This window comes from Procambarus clarkii, chromosome 18 (genome assembly GCF_040958095.1).
Source record: "Procambarus clarkii isolate CNS0578487 chromosome 18, FALCON_Pclarkii_2.0, whole genome shotgun sequence".
NCBI classification, from domain to species: Eukaryota; Metazoa; Arthropoda; class Malacostraca; order Decapoda; family Cambaridae; genus Procambarus; species Procambarus clarkii.
In genome coordinates this window covers 26,530,843-26,549,902 of record NC_091167.1, presented here as the reverse complement: position 1 = coordinate 26,549,902, position 19,060 = coordinate 26,530,843, and the positions used below count along the sequence as shown (strand labels likewise).

At 39.5% G+C, this 19,060-nt stretch overlaps 1 protein-coding gene across 3 annotated transcripts in view; it reads left to right on the top strand.

Annotated features, from left to right (window-relative positions):
- Nucleotides 1–17,997, top strand: part of LOC123754327 (prostatic acid phosphatase) — a 29,628-nt gene extending 11,631 nt beyond the window's left edge. Inside the window, exons 6-9 of one of the 3 annotated variants that reach the window (XR_011229042.1) lie at nt 76–281; nt 2,715–2,904; nt 4,904–5,001; nt 11,354–17,997. Coding sequence is in view for 2 of the 3 variants with exons in the window: in XM_045736626.2 (XP_045592582.1) it covers nt 76–281; nt 2,715–2,904; nt 5,663–5,814 (548 nt within the window). In the remaining variant the exon portion in view is untranslated. Of the gene's footprint in view, nt 1–75; nt 282–2,714; nt 2,905–4,903; nt 5,002–5,662; nt 5,830–11,353 lie in introns of all 3 variants that reach the window. The other 2 variants (XM_045736626.2, XM_045736628.2) reach the window with 2 other exon arrangements.
- Nucleotides 17,998–19,060: the final 1,063 nt, after the last annotated feature.

Genomic DNA, 19,060 nt, shown 5'->3' with positions numbered 1-19,060 from the left:
CATTATAACTAGTGTAGGCCTTATAACCATTGTGATTGTGAAATTTAATTATTTATTTATTCCATTACATATTAGGTCCCATAATTAAGGAAATTGGTAATAACATGAGAAAAAAAGTACAAGGAAAGCTGCCCAAACAGAAGATGTACATGTACTCGGCCCATGACACCACTTTGTCAATACTGCTCTTGGGCCTTGGTGTGTTCAACAATATAGCCCCTCCATATGCAACAACTGTTCTGATTGAATTGCACAAAATTGGTGAACAACGATTCGTTAAGGTATTTACAATTACATTTTTTATTGATTTACTACAATTACTATCCAGTATACAATACTGCATGACTACTCTAATTTGATTTTTTTTTCTAGGAGGGCCCCTTCAGTATCTCTGTGAGCTAAGTACTTGTGCAGCCTCACCTTAGATACACCAGAGACCCATCCTTCTCTAACATGAGTCAGGGCCAGACTTAGGCTCTCAATATGAGAAGTTCAACTTGGGGATCAGATATCAACCCAAAACTGAGAAACTTCACCAGGATGCATAACCGTAACAAAATGAGTTGTTACTTGAAGAAAAATAGGTACCCTTGGAAAAAAAAGGCAAACTTTGTAGCTGCAATGTAAGCTTCCTGAATGTGAAGTGTCTGACTGCTGCCAGGTGGTAGGCCAGGGACCCCAGGTTCTTCGCGGTTGGAATCTTTTATGTTATGGAAATAATAATTTGCCTTGTTACCCAAGGGAATCTATTTTTTTTCAGAGTTGCTTGTTTTGTTATGCTTATGGTTTCTAGTGCTTTTTTTCCTCGGTTTTGGGTTGATCTATGACCCCCCCCCCCGCCCCTGTCCAACTTCCCCTTTCTCATTGAAAGTGCCAGATTTTGGTCCTGGCTCATGGTTCAACCCGTCCTCCTAAGGTGTTCCAATGTGAAGAAAATAGTCAAATTAAGGTGTCCTCTCCTAATCTACCAGAGGACAGAAACCAAAAACGGGACAGTACAGTATGTCATTTCCACGAGCTGCTTCCATTTTCTAGTACGACAGTTTTTGCCCTTGTGTAACGCAAACGATTGAAATGCGATGTCCTTTGTAAATGGACAGGTTGTGTGGTAAGCACAGATGAGTTTGAGGTCTGGTGCATCTAAAGCTTGGCTGGACCATTGTTTACTTAGCGCAGGGAGCTACTGGGAACCCCACTATAAAAGCGTTTCATTCCATTTAAAGCTTTATATTTTTGTTTGGGAAATTATAAATACAGTACTCGCTGACCTGGGAACCAGACATGATTTAATCATAATATTCCAGTTGGCAATGAACTCTCATATAACATGACTTAAATACAGTAGTTATAAGAATAAAATTAAGGTTTTCACCAAGTTATGATGCTCTGCTTTGTCTAATGTCTTGATAATTTTTATAGGTGCTATTGCAGAATGTTTAATTTGTTGTTGTGGCAGATATTAAATTTTAGGCTTTTGTAGTGAGGTTAGGCAGAGATTATATTGGCTGGCTTTCTTCCTGTGTGCTTTCTTAACACTTAATAGCATTGCAACTCTTTATCCCATTGCTACAAGGGTCAAGACCTGGTGACCTATGTAACTAACAGCAGTAACTAGTAGCAGTAAATAGTTTCCTTGTTTTTCAAGTGTTTCTTTATTATGTTGTTTATATTATTTGGATAATATTGTTATTTGCAATTGCTTGTTTTAGAGCACTTTTCTAGTGGTATTTCCTTTAGGCTTGGATTGATCAAACATTTGCAAGTAGACTAAATTTTGTCTCCGGTAGGCTATAATGACTCGCAAAGACCCGGTGATGTGTTAGGAAGCTATCCAGGCGGCTAGCTACAGGCAGCGACCAAGGGGCCAAGACAAACAAATATTTGTAACTAAACTTTCCTGGAATATCAGACTTTCTTATGCATTCTTGAGTATCACTGAATATCCAGCCCCCTTATTCATGGCAGTGTCACTGAAGGTCTGCCTGCCTCGGCCAGGCTGAACTAACCCAATATATCTTGGACGACAAACAGGCTCAGAACCAGAGTGACAATGTATGGAATAGTAATATGCAGAATATAGAAGCACTCTCAGCCCCCCCCCCCCCCCAGGAACATCATCAGGAGTTTTAATTTGTTTCTACACAAATGCTAGAAGCCTAGTAAATAAGTTTGATGCCTTGTGTGCATACACTGAGGCTGAGAATCTGGACTTCATTAGCATTGGTGAAACATGGGGATGAAGGGACATTATGGAAGGAAAATTCCATCTCTCGGAATACCACCCACCATTCAGAACAAGAGCAGGTGCGGTAATGCTATATATGAAAGGACCTGAATGTAACCACCAGTGAGAAACTACCAATTTCTATCCTGGGCAGGACAGAAATGGTTGGGTGCATTTCCTATCACCTAATGCCCCTGTCCACTTAGCAGTAAGTGGACAGGTACATTGACTAACTTCTGACATACCCAGGAGATAGTCAACTTGTTGTGCGGGGTGGGTTTGGGGTGGGATCCACCCCACCCCTTGCATTCTAGGGGTGAGGTGGATCTCGATATAAGCCTAACATATATATATATATATACAGTATACACACTCTAGCTGGCTGTCCTGACATAATGAATTAATATAATAAAAATAGGAAAATATAATTTATTACTATTTATTGTACAAAATAAGTGTATGGATAACCAAGTATACCAAACATTAACAGATGTTCTTGAGAAATGACACCAATATGGTTGAGCCGCCACACGTGCTGACCCTGCCAGGCTGTGCTCCCGTGTGTCCTCTAGATGACTGGCTTGCTATCAATGAGGCCATCATACCCAGTGATTGGCATCATGAGTGTAACTGTGTTATGGAGGGGTCGCTTCCTAAGCTGAGCCCAGGAATGCTAACAGGTTGGTCTTTTATCAAGTTAAACATGTTCTATTTTTCTTAGTAATATAGATGAATACCTGTAGAAGAGTTTTAGATAATGAGTCCAGACATTCACTGTAATGTTGTCTGAAAGTAATTCTTCATATAGCTCTTCCCTAAAGTAAAAGGGGTTTCCAGAAGAATAAGGCATCAGGTATAAGATAAAGTTAGATGAGGAAAAATGTCCTATCTTTTCTGAAGCTTCTGAGAATTATTAATTTTTGTATCTATATAACGTATCTGATAATGCAAGTAAATTTTCAGATAACCCAATACTTAATATGCAGACGAGGAGTCACAATAACGTGGCTGAAATATGTTGACCAAACCACACACTAGAAAGTGAAGGGACGACGTTGTTTCGGTCCGTCCTGAACCATTGTCTTGTCGATTGTGTGTCAACTTGATTGACTTGACTAGTCACACAATTGACTTGAGAATGGTCCAGGACAGACCGAAACATCATCGTCCCTTCACTTTCTAGTATGGTTTGGTCAACAACCCAATAATACATTATTATACATTACTATTAATATGACCACAAAATTGGTGTGAAATGAGTATATCCTTGTTCAACATATATTTACATTTGCAGGTACAGTATAGTGTTAAATGCTTAATAAAATGCCATAAAGTGGATGTGTTATGGTTAGACAACGGTCATCATCACACGTTAATCTTTGGCAGTTTTAGTTATTTACTCTTAATTGTAGCTTTCTTTGTCCTGAAGTTTTTTTTGGTCTTGATAATTGTCAACTGGAATGAAACGTGGCAGTCTCTTTATATAGGAAGTAGTGCATGTGAAGGTTAATGTGTAATGAGTCACTAGTTTGATGTTTAGGATGACAGATTTATGGTAAGTGAGAAATGATAATGTTGATGCCTTGCAAAGAGGCATCTACCACATGAACTCCACAAATGGTCAGAAGACTGTGAAATGCTTTTAATATTGACAAATGCAAGACCTTGCATGTGGGGCATGCAACCTATGCCACAACTACCAAATTAATAACATAACAGCAGATTGATAACGAAAAGGACCTTGGAGTCAAAATCCACAACCCGTCCTAGACTCCATTACATCCAGCGGTCGACCCCACAGATGCATTCATCAGTTTTAACGTGCTGTTCATTCAAAACGGGAATTTTCTCAAATATAAATTAATATTATAATAGCATATTGTGCATATATAGGCATTGGTTTGGTTAGGTTAGGTGTTTAGGTTCTGTTGGCGATTATTTGTATTTGTAGTACGTGGCTGAAGCATTTACAGCGTTGTGGTTCGAACAAAATTCTTCAGAGTAACACTTGTTCTGGAAGTGTTTGAATGAAATCGGTAGTCATGTGTAAACCGTTTTTCATTCATAAACAGGGGGTTTGGCAGGTGCATGGAATCACTTAGGTCTTTGTTTGGACGACAGGCTGAAAATCTACCACAAAACAAAACAAAAACAAAAAGGGGGAGGGAGGGAGGGGACAAAACCTCCAGACTTAAAGGGAGAAGTCTTAGTGGATCGCAGTGAGGATGCTGCTCTTCCACCTACAACCAATCAGTGTATAAGATTATAGTTGTTACTTAGTAGCTAGAGTATTTGTGTATTTATAGCTATATACTCAAGTGATATAATGATTTGATGAGCCATAATTTTAATTTATAATATAACATTCTTCAACTATATCTGAAAGGTTCTAGGAGTTCTTCTATTCTTCGAACTACTCCCCCAGTTCTATAATTTAAATTAGTAACTTAATCGCTAATTTACTATCTTCATATTTTTTCTCCAGACCTCTCCACCATATGAAATGAGAAATGGGGTACAGTAATAATAATGGAATAGTTGTACTGTATAGGCAACAATTGCAAGATATTTTCAGATGTTTAGTTAATATTTTACTACACCAAGTATTAAAGAGTAATATGGTGTTCATGTGTAATTTCTCAAATTTGTCAAAATTAAAAAAAAAAACTTTGGTTACAGACTTTTGTTGAACACTACATGGAAAATCAGGGAAATAGACTGAAGATTTGGTTGTTAACCTTGATAGTTATGGAGGTGTTAGTCAGGGCAGAAGTAAGGTAAGAAAGCCAGAAGTCGCCAGTGTAGGAGGTAGCTGCAAGTATAAAATAGTTACAGTAATTAGTTTACAGTATATGGAATTAAATACAGTAGTGAAGAATATACCAAGTTATCAGTGTGTGTGAAAGATTAAAGGTGAATGTATTCCATCGTTTATTGTAAATTTTGCACACCTTTCAAGTAGGAGACGCCTTGGATTACTGGTAACTTTGTATTCAGTGTGTAAACCATTTTATTCTTGGTTGTAGGCAGTTCTGGTATTATTTTCGTGGCCATAATACAGAATCTTAAACCAAATTTAACTGACTTAACCCCTGCACTGTTTTGGGCAAAAATTTCATGGTACAGTTTGTTAAGAACATTTTTGTTGGTTTTTATAAATGTTCAGCTAATGTTAATGTCAAAAAGTTTCCAAACTCGATCATTTTCATTTCAAATCACAAAGAGCGATGAAAACATTAAAAACCTTAAAATATGGTCTAATTAAACAAAAAATTACACAACCCTCAGAGCAACATTTGTTTGGTGCAATGCAGTGGTTAAGTAGTTTGGTTTAGTATATTTCTACTTATGACTGACTTTGGATTATACTTACACTGTCAGGTTTCCTTATGTCTGAAGATCAATTTTAAACTAATTCTTTCCTCTGTATATTCTCAGATATTATTCATCTCTTGCCTAGGTGGATAGATACCAGTCAAGTTGTAATGACTAGTGATGTCATCATTAGAAACAAATTGTGTTACTCTTTTGAACAAAAAGATAGTGATAAATATTGGGTTAGTGGGGAGTGCCAATGGGTAGAAACTTAGGAAATAATACATCATGTAAGTATAAGCAAATTGGTATACATTATTGTATTTTGTGTGTACCTTTAACTACTGACACATAATTGAAATGTGTGTGTTGTCCCTAGTAGATGTAGTTCAGTTGGCATTTGGCTCCCTAGGGAGGCACTACTCTGGAAAATGGTACAAATATTAAATGAGGAGGAATTACACATACAAAACACTATCTCTTAAATAATTCCTTCTTAAACAAAAGCCAGACTTAATAACACACTTCTCTGACCCCATAAGAGCCACTTGGACCAACTGATCTGCTGCCTCCGTAATAAACATTATTTAACTAACATATTGCCAATATATTTTTCTCGGTAGGCTTGCACGTTTATTCTTATGCAGTGTATTTATAGAAATTATCCCGAGTTTGATTATCCCTTCCAGGCACTTTGTGGCACAAAAATTTGCTTGCCAACAATATATTTCCATTTGTTTTCTGTTAAGTTGGTAATTTTTTGTTTACTAAATTCCTATACTAATTACAAACTCGCTCATATTAATTACAGCTGTGCTTTTTCCGAGTTAGATTGGTGGTTTCCTTCCTTAGTCATCGAGCCGATCTTCTCAAGAACAGGACCAGACAAGTCGGATTAGATTTCTCCAGTGTCTCCTTCCCCTTGTTTGACCCAGTGAAGACACTTGAAAATATTTCTGCTGCACCATGGAGTAAATGCTCATTTACTTCATTTGTAGAGAGTAAATGCTCATTTACTCCCTGGTGCAGCAGAAATATTTGTCCCCTCTGGGTCATAGGGGGGGTGGGAGGAGACACTGGAGAAATTTGATCCAGCCCAACATAGAATGTAATGAAATGCCTTTCTCTGGTAGGGCCTCGGTGGCTCCCTGAAGCTACTTCACCGAGATGATTTTCTCCCGAGTCACATGAGCCATAGGAGCCCTGAATGACCTACCAGAACCTGGTTCCCTCACAGAAAATATCCAGAAAGTCAGAGAATCTATACAAACAACTGCAAGGTTCAGAGAAAATGAAGTACAGAAACGGCCAAACAACTCAAAAACTAGGTCAGAATCCTTTTAGTTACAGGTGGCAGCATCACTGGAAACTCCAAGCCTCGCCACTTTCTTGGCCTCGGCCTGGAGCTGAAAGACCACGAGCCAACACGCACAGCAGGGAAGGAGGGAATCTGGACGTCACCAAGGCCCTACCAGAAAGAGGTGTTTCGTTACATTCAATGCTGGTTTTCTGGAAGGGCTGGATGGTACCTCCCTGAAGCTAATTAACAAAAGAGTAAAAGGAAAACACAGGACTTGCCAAGGGAAAAGGACAAAAATAACACTTGCAAAGAAGAGACGTTGGGACGGGAAACCCGACCCAGGGCAGCACAAGACCAGGAACATTAATCGGATAATGAGCCACCATGACCTTGTTATGCCTCCGCCCATGTCTGAATATCACCCGATGACACATTAGAAAACATTGCAGAACAACAAACTTTCTAACATCATGGGCTCAAGGTTTGATCACAGGCTGGCTAAACTTGATGACATTGCAGGTAACCTGGGATAAATGAGCCTAGGAACTGGGAACCAAGAAGATTGGGTCAACTAACATCACATCCACTAAAGCAAAGTGGGAAGTGCACAGATACAGATTAACTGCCACAACTGCAAACAACAAATGATGCACACCTGGACAGACAAACCCAGCATCAGCCACCATAGGATCACTGGAAATGAACAAGTCTTATTCTTTGCAAATAAAGGAGGAGACAGCAAACAAAGAAATGGCCCACCAGGACCAAAAGAACAAAACTCGCATCACCCACACCTATGGTTGTAGGATGGGGGAGCATAAAGCTCCCCTGTCCTCCAACTATAAGCGAAGGCCTACAAAGACAGGGACTTAATCATATACTGGACTGAAGGGGGCAGTCAAGAACAGAAGAGGGGAAGGAAAAACTAACACTCCCATTAATAGACCAAGACAACTCGGGAGCAGGAAGAGCAGGCTGGAGGCAAAAAGACAGCCTGCAACAACTTTAAAAATGATGCAGTCGAAACGGTCGCCAGTAAGAGAGGTTGTCAAAGCTGAATGAGAAGAGGCTATAGAATTAAGACATAAGAGAGACAGAAGAGAAATGAGGTGCCATTCAACAAACAACCAAAATGAAAGGGAAAACCGTCAAAATGGACATTGAAGAAACACGAGAGAGAAAAATGACGAAGAAAGGAGTGCCAAGAAACTTCGTTCAGCTATTGCAATGAAAGACGTAGTCGAGATACCAATAGCTCGACCACCTGTGCACTATACAAATGGTGATACACCAATGTCAGAAATTCCAAATGCATAGATTGGCACTGAACCAGTAAGGTACATCAGAGCAGATATGCTGAAAGAGGTGGAGCCGTGAAAAAATACCCAGGTTCGGACATTAGTCCTGAAGAGCCAGGAACGAAGGTTTGAGCCAGCCACCAAAGAGCCAGAAGGATCATGTTGTCAGAGTAAGTCTCCAACCTGGACAACACCCAAAGCAACGGCTGAGCCAGGGGCAGAGATAAAGTAATCTTCACCTCAAAGTTCAGTTGAGACATCCACCATGAGAGCCTTGTTATTAGGAAGCAGAACCACGTAAGAGAGAAGACATTAATTCCACACTGGTGTGAAAACAGCTGAACATTTTGCAGAACAAGCAGGAGGACACTGTCCACTACGTGGAATAGGGGCAGAAGTGAAAGAGACCATCTGCGAGACTGTCGGCCAGTACAGTATTGAAAGGATAGAGGCCTGGTTAACGACCGGGCCACGGGGACGCTAAGCCCCGGAAGTACCTCAAGGTAACCTCAAGGTAAGGTATGGCTTTCTTGGCCATCCTTTCTATAGGAATCTTGAAAACAAGTGGGACTTTGTACATCCGGTGACTTGGAGGTCTGAATGTGCAGACATCTGCAATAAGACTGAGGCCAAGATGGCCGTGGAGACCAGAGGTTCCTGGCGGTGCTGGGGCCAGATTCACGAAGCACTTGTGTAAGTACTTACGAACGTGTACATCTTTTCTCAATCTTTGACGGCTTTGGTTACATATATTAAACAATTTACAACCATGAAAACTTCACAATCGACTGTTATTGTTATAAATAGCCTCCTGATGCTTCGGAGCTTATTAACTATTTAATAATTGTAAACAAAGCCGCCAAAGATTGAGAAAAGATGTACAGGTTTGTAAGTGCTGGTGTAACTTCGTGAATCTGGTCCCTGGTACCTGTTGGTGGCCAGCCGTAGCTACGGGATTTGACCTAGTTTCTGAGCAAATCGTTTGCAGAGCCATTTTTCTGTTCGTGTTTTGTTTACTCTGAACCTTTCAGTTGTCTGTATTGCTTCATTGACTTGGTTGTTTTCTTGGTGAGGCTAATCGTAACAATTCCCTGGTTCCTGTGCTTCTGAGAGGAAGTCAGGTTCTGGCTAGTCTGATGTAGGGGAGTGCCATCTTGTGAGATAGCTTCAGAGAGCTACCATTTGGCACCTCTAGAAAGTTTATCTTAACTCAGTAACCCTCAAAGTAATAGACCACCAAGCTCTGTTAACTGCTTGTTGTACCACCTGGCTACTACCCTTGACTGCCACCAGATGTCAGCACCTAAAGTGTTTGTAGACTAGCTTTGTCTACATGTCAAGGATTGTCTTTTGGTTTTGCAGTTCCTTGGGACTTGCTTCTTGGCTAAGGGTTAGTACTACGCAAATATATTTGGATATGCTCGGTTGCCACTTCACCTGTGTACAGTTTTACAATGCATTTTTTACAACAGATTAATATTACATGGCTGCTATATTTTTTTCACAGCCTGGAGTTTCTCAATTTGTGTTTTTTTTAAGAGTTATGCTAAGGAATGCTGAAAATGTAAGTATTGCATCCAGGTCTATCCTGACTGCAGTCTCTGGACAGAGGTTCTGTGACCTCTTCTAGATTTCACATAGCTTTTGTTCCTCACATTTTTAAGGCCATGAGGGACACAGTACAGCACAACCATCCCAGCTGCCTTTACCACTCTTGTAGGGTGCAAAGTCACTTTCACTTTCGGTTGCATTCTTTTCTTCGGGGGTGGTTGGCAATCCTGAAAGAGTCTGTCTTCGCAGTTTGTGTATGAAGAGCTAAGGGCTCAAGCATTGTAATAGGAATCCTGGTAGTCCTATGTCTTAGTTTCTGTAGATTTCTCTCAACTGCCTCTAGTTTGAGGAGGATTTGAAGGTTTGAGTCACTTTTCCAATATATTCGAATCGGTCGATAGTGAAAAACATTACATTATATACATTACCTAGCTATTAACAAGGTCTTTTGACTGTTACTAAAGTAAACCAGGTCAGGATAAATGGAGTCAAATTCAAATAAGAATATGCAAGTGGGTTACCCCAGGTCTTTGTCCTTGAACTACTGATGTACAAGTATATACACATTGTATGCAGATGGTAAAGTTGTAACAGATAATGATGCGGATTAGTTGAAGGCTTTCTTGATGCATCGTATGGGAAATGAGACTGCAAAAATTGAATATGAACGAAAGTAAAACAATGATAGTGAAGATAGAAGGAAACTTGTATGTGTATGGAATAAGGGTAAACTAAAGTCATAGAGAAGTGGTCAGTCAGTTTAAATTCCTGGGCTGTGTAATTGACAAAGGATAATATTGTGCAGAGGTGTGGAGAGTAGAGTATGTCAGAAGGAAAGCGACTAATGCAGTGAAATCTCGGGTGGCACAGTGGTAATGCACACCCCCCCCCCCCCCCTGTGTCTCGCAAATGAGGCACGGGCTGTAGAAGGATAGAGTAAGGATTGAAAATGTAATGGGGAAAAAAAGTTCAGAAGTCACTAAATCATTCAATTTAATATTGTAGGTAGATCTTTTGGTAAATGTTTTTGGTAAATAAAAGATCGATACATGAATGGATGATGGAGGTGCTAAGAGAATTTATAGTAAAGTTGAAGGTAGAATTAAAGGAAAGCGAAGGGTATGATTAACAGACACAATGATGATGTTTTTAGATTCTGCTACGCTGAACAAAAGTTCCAAGTTGCACGGGCTATGGTGAGCCCGTAATGGACTTGCCTAGCACAGGAATGGGGCTGTAACTGACGAGACACAATGAGGAAGTGAAGATTGAAGTAGAAAGAAATAAGGCTAGGCAGAATGAGACCGATTAGTGTGAATGTTATGTATATTTATAAATGACAACTCGTGCGAAGCACCTTGCACCCGGTTGTATGAGGTAATGGCATGCTGTTAGCATGTGATTGTTGGTTGTACATGATGCTACAGTATGTTATGCGGAAAATATATTGAATGTCTTTAAATGCTGAGAATATTACACCTATAAAAAGCAGATTTGTGATTTTGTGTGAAAGGTATTGAAGGCAAGACTGCTTTAAGTAGCATGCTTTTGAATTTGTGAGTTTATGCATTGTGTTGATAAGCTTATGTTGTGTGTATCATTATTACGATGTTCAACATTTATTTCATAAAATAACATGGGTAATATAAGTTGTTGTTCCCGCAGCTGTGACTGGTGCAGTGGTCTCGGTTACCCTCCTCCTCATCGTGGTCATATGCAACCTTCATGGCTGGAGACAACGAACCAAACAATGTGCTTACCAAGCTGTCCCAAACAACTTTCCATAATTTGTATTTTTGTGTCAAAATGGAAATATTACCATGGCTCTTTATTTTATTTATTTTTGGGAAAGGGGGGAGGGGGGAACTGTGCCTAATTGTGAGCAATTTTATATATTTTGAGACGTCGTCCTTTACATAGAGTAACAATTTTAATTCACCTGTGGTGAAAATATAATGGTTGTGCATTATAGTCATTTATAATGTGGGTTGTGTGCTTCTTTATGGACAAATAACGTCACGTATACATTGTATGCTAATTATCTCGCCATGTTAGGCATTATGCCTGTTCTTTTAATCGACAGATATTTATTTTTGATACTCTTGATGAAGCAGTTGTTGGTTGCTTGCTGGGAATGCTGGACTGATCAAAGGTCTGTGGTTTAAGGATATTATATTTTAAATGCGTGCATAGGGTTATTTATAATGTGAAATTTAATGACCAAATTTGTTTGGTAAGGTAATCATGTGTATTGATATTTATAGAGTTGTGATTAAAGTTACTTGTGTACTTGTTACTCAAGCAGTGTGTATTTTGTTTTGTGATGTAACTAATTGTTTTAGTTGTTAGGTTTTTATAAATGTGTACACGTTATCTTGAAACCACATGCTAACATTTTGGGTAATGTTGCAGTAAATTTATATTCATTACTATGTGTTAGGTAATATCTGATAGTAAAGTCTTATTCTGTAAACATTTTATTTTGTTTAATAGGAAACAAATTTAGTATTGAAAAAGAATTGTTATACCGTGCCATATATCTGTGTGGATATACTACCTGTATCTTTTTTTTTATCATATGAGGGTAAAAATTTTAAATATTTTAAATGGGTAGCTGAAATTGATAAGAAACAAAGGCAGTGCATAAATTCACTGCAGTTTTAGAAATGTCTGTACCTTGTTTACTTTGTGTAGCGTCTAGGAGTAAAAGTTCCTTTACATAATATTGCAAGTACTGTATAAGCACCACATACTTGACCTTGTATTAATGGTCAAGCAGAAAGTTGAAACTACTCCCAGCTGTTTCTATGAGCCTAATATATCTGAGAAAGTGAATCCTGCTCCTTCAATACCCAGAGTAGAACTGTCCTTTAAAATTTTTTGTTAATTTTAATTAACAATATTATTACTGATAAATATTATTTTACATTATTGATTTATTTTTGTTTTCCTATTAATTTATTTAGGTATGTGTGGAGTAATACCATTTGATATTAATTTTATTATTTATGATAGAAAAGTTTGTAGGCAAAAGGGTTCATGCTCAAATGGATCTCGGGTTTAATTATTACATTAAGATGTATATTGAGAACAAAAAGATATTTAAATTTGTTTATGGAAAATATTTGCTTCTAATGAAACAGTGGAGTGCAGTGTACTGCCTTTCCTAGACAGCAAGTCTTGTTACTATGTGTATATCTGTGATAAAAGTTGTTCCAGCCTGCCCTTTTGGGGTTCATTTTAATGTTCTCGGCTGTTCATTGCACAACTATGTTATAATGTAGTATATAATGTAATTTGGGAATGTAACTGATGATCATCATTGTCAGGTTCTAGACCCAACAGGAGTGCTCCAGTGAAGCAATGTTTATCCTTAGTGATAACATTGTCATTAATGTTGATGCAGTGTTGCTGGGGAGCGTGGATCAGGTTATTCAGTACATTTCCAATATTATGTACAGTATTAATGCCTACTCATACTGCATACCTTTTTAAATGGTCTTGTAGATTTTTGGGGTTTGATAGTGTTCATAGTTTCTTGCATAAACTGTTTTTTCTGTATTCACCTTGTTGTGCTTGCGGGGGTTGAGCTCTGCTCTTTCCGCCCGCCTCTCGATTACCAATCAACCAACTGTTACTAACTACTAATTTTTTCTACACCCCCCATCCCCCAGGAAGAGGGGGGGGGGTTGTAAGGGGATGTGACAGCCTGTAATGGCTGTCTAACTACCAGGTACCTATTTACTGCTAGGTAACAGGGGCTTCAGGGTGAAAGAAACGACCCATTTTTGTTTCTGCCGGTGCCGGGAATCGAACCCCGGTCCACAGGACTACGTATCCAGCGTGCTGTCCACTCGGCCACCAGTGCCCTTTGGGGAGCCCCTTTGGCTCCCTGGAGTTATCGAGCTATGTGATGCATTAGACCCGGGAATTAGTCTATGGAGTTCAGTCTAACAAGAACCTCAAGCCAGAACCTGGTTCCCTCAGAGGTGCAGGGAGCAATGGCCCTGGAAAACCTCCTGTGGTTGGAAGTAATTTTTATATTCTTCCTTCTTTCAATGTTGCACCATTATTTTAAACCATTTTAATGTTTATTATAACCTGTAGATTTGCTTTATTAGCATTGATTAAATAATTCACCAGATATTTTAAATTGTTATTAGAGTACCTGAGGCTTGAAACTGCTTACACATTTAGTGAAGATGTATAGCTCTTTGTAGATTCCCACTATATTTTGTGTGTAGTGATCATATCTCCACTTTTCCTTGTATCTTTCAGCTTTGGCAAATTTAACACCTGTAGCCTCTCCTTGTAGCTATTAGTTTTTCAGTTTCAATAGGCACTTAGCAGTGTGTCTTTGCACTTTTTCCAGTTAATGTGCTTTTTGAGATATGGCACATCCTTACTTTGGTTTCACAAGTCTTGAACAATTTCTTTTAATACTTCACTGTCCATCAATTTAAATTTGATTCTGAAGTTAGAAAGCATAGCATAGGCTCCTCGCACAATATTCTTTGTGTTTAGTTTAGTATATTAAACCCAGACAGTTTAGTATCCAGAATCACCCCAGGGGTCTCATTCTTTGTCAGAATTCTTCAGTGCCTTTTCATATAATCTGCAAGTTGTGTAGGGCCTATATTCTTCTATTCCACATTCCATGACTTAGCATTTATTCACACTGAATTCCATCTACAAAGTGTTGTTCCATATACTGTACTTATTTGTCCAGATCATCTTGAAGGACATGACAATAATCTAAGTTTCTTATCTTTCCTAGTAAGTTAGCATCATCAGCAAACATATTCACATAATTGTGTTCCTTCTGGTAGATTGTTCAAATAAATGAGCATTACTGGTGCTAGAGCTGAATCCTGTTGTATTTCACTAGTAACATTTCTCCGGTCTGATACATTCTTTGATTACTGCCCCCAGGGTTTTTTTTTAATCCATGTCAGAAGTCTTCCTGTCATGCTTCTGGTGAACTGCTTTTCAGCCAAACACCAGCCATTCTTGGACTTTGTCCTGTGGTGGTTTTGTTTTTGTACTGATAACTTCATTAGCATGTGTTCTCCAGTTTTGTTTTGCATAGACCTGGCTTTTATTGCACTTGTAGCTTCATATGATCAAAGTTCTCTTCCATAATTGCTCCCTAGTGCTACCCTAGCACTGGCAGAGTTGTCTTCTCTGGTGTGTTCAGGAGTTTGCTCTCTTAGAGGTCTGTCCAGTTGAGGATACCACACCGGTCCTGTTGCCCCTCTGTCTAGGCCCCAGGTTGGAAGTGAGCATTGGCTGCTTGGGGCACACTGGTTACTCTCTCAATTGTACACACAACACAGTGAGGTCAGTCTTCACAGCCATATAGCCCAGGTTATTGGCTTACTATAGTGTATTATATTTGGCGCGTGTTCCCAATACCTGGGTGTTCTGCTTGGTTTGTTCTTCAGGCCATGGGAATTCCCAATGGGTTTGGTTTGGCCTCTGGATATTTCCTCTGAACCTGTTCTCATCTAGTGAGAGTGAGGGTTGTTGTCATCTGTGCCATAGGGCGACAATCATTCTTTCTGCCTCTACCATGCTGCCAGCTGGGCCAGACACCCGAGTCCTGTGGGGTTTGCTCTCCCCATGTGACTCTTCTATCCGACCTTCCTGACGACGCTGAAGTGAATTGAGCATCTTCTGCTTTCTTGGTTCATTTTGCTCACTTTCAGCAGTCTAGGTTGTATGTGGCTGGTTTAATGTTTTGGATCTTGCCCACCTTGTGATTACAGACTAGGAATTGGAGGTGTTGGTGAATACATTAGCTCTATCTGCACCACCTCTTCCTGTCCCCTTGGGTGTAGTTTCCCAGCTTCAGTTTTTTACTCCTGCTTCCGGCTCTGAAGTGTCTAAGGGTTGCAGTCATGGCAAGGTTTAGTTCGCGATGAGGATCGGCCATCTCTGGATGGTGGCTCCTTCCACTTTGTGTGCAGAGGCAGTTGACGTGGCTAGTCCTGGTCAACTGCCTAGTTTAATGGGATTCTGGCAGCCTGGTACTTGGATAATGTTCTTGGTCCTTGTCATGCCCAATGTTACCTTGTGTTGTCTCGATCTTGTCATGCCTGTAGTTTCTCCTCCCTGGTGGGTCCTCCTTTTCCGAGGAAGGTTAGCTTCAAGGAGTCGCACAGGGCTCCCTCTAGAAACCCAGCTTTGAATGTAATAATCTGGGTGAGCTTGGGTGGGTTGTGATCTTTTTGCTTTTGCTTCTGTTCCAGTGGACAGCATGAGCCCTGAGCTCTCCTCTTCTCCTCCTTCCCCAACCAGTGGAGGGGTAGGACAAATGATTGCATGTTGTTTCAAGAGATTTGATCATTTGTTTACACAGTTGGAGTTTAATAGTTTTCAGGCTTTGAACCTGGCAGTAATCTGTATTAGTTAAGACTTTCTGGATGCTTTCCCGGTGGGGTGGCAGCGTGTTACCCGATCCCTGCACCTCTGAGGGGGACCAGGTTTCAGCGCTGGTTCCTGATAGGCCAACAGAACCCCATGGCTGATGCAACATAGTACTTTACCTAAATTTACCTGAGGGACACTCTCACTAGTGGTCTTGATGAGGACAGGAAGCTGGCGGCTTATCAAAGCCACTCCCATTTCTCGTTATTTTTTCTAGCTGGATTTTGAAATTATTGGAATTAAACAATAATTAATGTCTTGGAATTATTTTTGCTGCCCAGTATTGAACTTCCTCCAATGCAGCTACATCTTTCTGAAGATGTCACCATGCTTGGGTACAATAATCCAAGTGGTGTTGGCTTGCACCAGAGATTTATACAGTTGAATAACTACCTTAGTCAAAAGTATGCTTTATTATTCCTAGTTTTTTTCTTCTTGCTGTTCCCACTTTTGCAACTTTCAGTGAATGATGAATTTTAACTCCAAGATCATTTTCTATCAATCTGCTTCAACGTAGGGATTTTTTTTTTTTTTTGTATATTTAAGCCACATTTTCTTCAGTCAGATTCATTCTAGTTTTCTTTGTTTTAACCATTGTACCCATTCTAGTACTCATCATTAATTCCTTGCTAGTTGTTCATGTGCTACCTTATCAAATGCTTTAGTAAAGTCCATGTATCCTAGATCTACCATAGATTCTCTCCACGAGCTTGCAGACGTGTGATGTTAAGCTGATCAGACGGTAGTTTTCTGTTGGGCTCTGCCTTTTTTTTAAAACGGGAGTGATATTTACATACTGTACTGTATTTCCAATCTAGGGGGAAACTATTCCTTGGTCCAGAGATTTTCTGCCTACCATCTCTTTCCTGCAAAACCACTATGGCTCTATCATAAAAACTAAAATTTATTACACAGGAATATCCTGTATAACTGAAGACTGAGATTAATGAATTTGCCATGAATCTTCTTCCGTTTCTTATGTTTTTCTTTACTTATGAAAAGTTGAAAAATTAACTTAATAAAGTTAATTTTGCAGTTTTATTATAGCCCAACACTAAGCATGCATTTCATTGACTGTGTCAACATTTTGAAAGGCATATTAAAAAGTAACTAATATGGCTGGAGCAGTTGAATATATGACATGTAATGTAGGCCAATAGGCCCACTGCAACTTGCTAATGTTGTACTGACGGGGTAGCCGTCAATCCCATGGTTTTTAATGATGGCTGGGGCAGTATGTTCCATCTTTGAGAACAAGATGGAACATCCAACATACTGCCCCAGCCATCATTAAAACATAGATAAGCAAGCTGCAGTGGGCCTATTGGGCCACTCTATACTTCCTCTGTTATATATTCAGCTGCTCCAGCCAAACATTTCTAACTTTCACCATGTTATACCATTTATTAAAGAAAGTTCAGTATAATTGAAGATACTGTATATGAAAAAATCGACAAGAGCCGCGATAAGGTTTCGAACTTACGCCCGGGATGATCCCAGACACTGCCTCGATCATCCCAGACGTAGGTTCGAACCCTCGTCACGGCCCTTGTAGATTTGTTCATTTGATACATCACGCTATTGTGATTTCTGTGTGTATTGAAGATATAATAAAGTATATGCAACTAGTGTTGTGTACAGTGTAAAGTATGTGCAACAAAAATAATACATTAAATAAAATGCTCAAGAATTGTCAGTGCATTTTATAACTGCTGGAAAATAGTATTTTGAATATGCAGTTAAGTTAAAGCTAGAAGAGTGAGATACAGTTCATATTTTATTTTGTAAGAAATGGTGCATTAGTATTTATGAATGATGCCTCACTTTCCCACTCTTGATATTTGTTAATTCATAATTTCATATAAAATGTAATACAAACATTTATTGTTTTAGTTCCCAAGACTAGAATTGTATGTAAACAAAGCAAAGAGTTTAACAATGACATTAAACACTGTGATTCATTCAGTGGGCACTTCACTTTTGTACCATAAAATATAAATAAAAGGAAGCCATTTTTGAATTCGTAATTCCATAACATTTGATCATAGTAATTTTCTACAGCTCTTAAAATAGAGGTGTATTCAGGAACATTCTGTATGTGTGATTATACGTAGAAATTTTCATAACATGTATGAGAATATGATCCTGTGAATCAGGATCAATGTGTCTGGAAGACTGGATGCCAGATTGAGATACATTTGGCCTTTGTTGATGAGGAAAGGCTGAATCTAGAGCAAAGGCATCTGCAAACACATGGAGTAATGGGGAAGAATGGCGCCACGGAACCGAACCCCAAAAATAATGACGGGTAACCGTCAAGACCTGGGTAAATACTGGTACGATAATAGGGTTGTTGATTTGTGGAACCAATTACCCAGTACTGCGTAACAAAATATAAGTAGGATCCCTCGATGGTTTCAAGACATATATATGAATGAGATTGGATGGATATAAATAGGAACTACCTGATATGGTCTGGGTGTTACAAGAGGATTGATTTCCTTGTCCTAGTTCCCCCAAAGTTGGTAGTCTGGTCGAATTTCCTTCTTCAAAGGTGTAGTAGTCAGAGGTGGTAGATTCGTTCTTGAGGGACGACCATGTGAAGGATCCATCCTGCTTCCCTGCACTTATATTCCCAATAATTGTTGTGGATTATGGAGTTATGCTGTCTGTTCTCCTTGGAAAGTATGCGGCCTGATATACCCAGAGGCAGCATGGGAGCCGGTCAATCTGGTGGTTGGTGCCGGTGCAAGATCTGGAGGGAGAGATGATGCCTGGACAGCTGCATGAGGGGCAGGAGAGCCGGTGACATCAACTGAAGCATGGGAATCGATAGCCATCGTGGTCGGCTTCCTTGAGTTTCGTCTTCAGAATCAGTTGAATTATCAGTCGGTAAAGTCTTCGGAGTTGACTTCGTCATCCTGGTCAGCTGTCCTGGGTGCT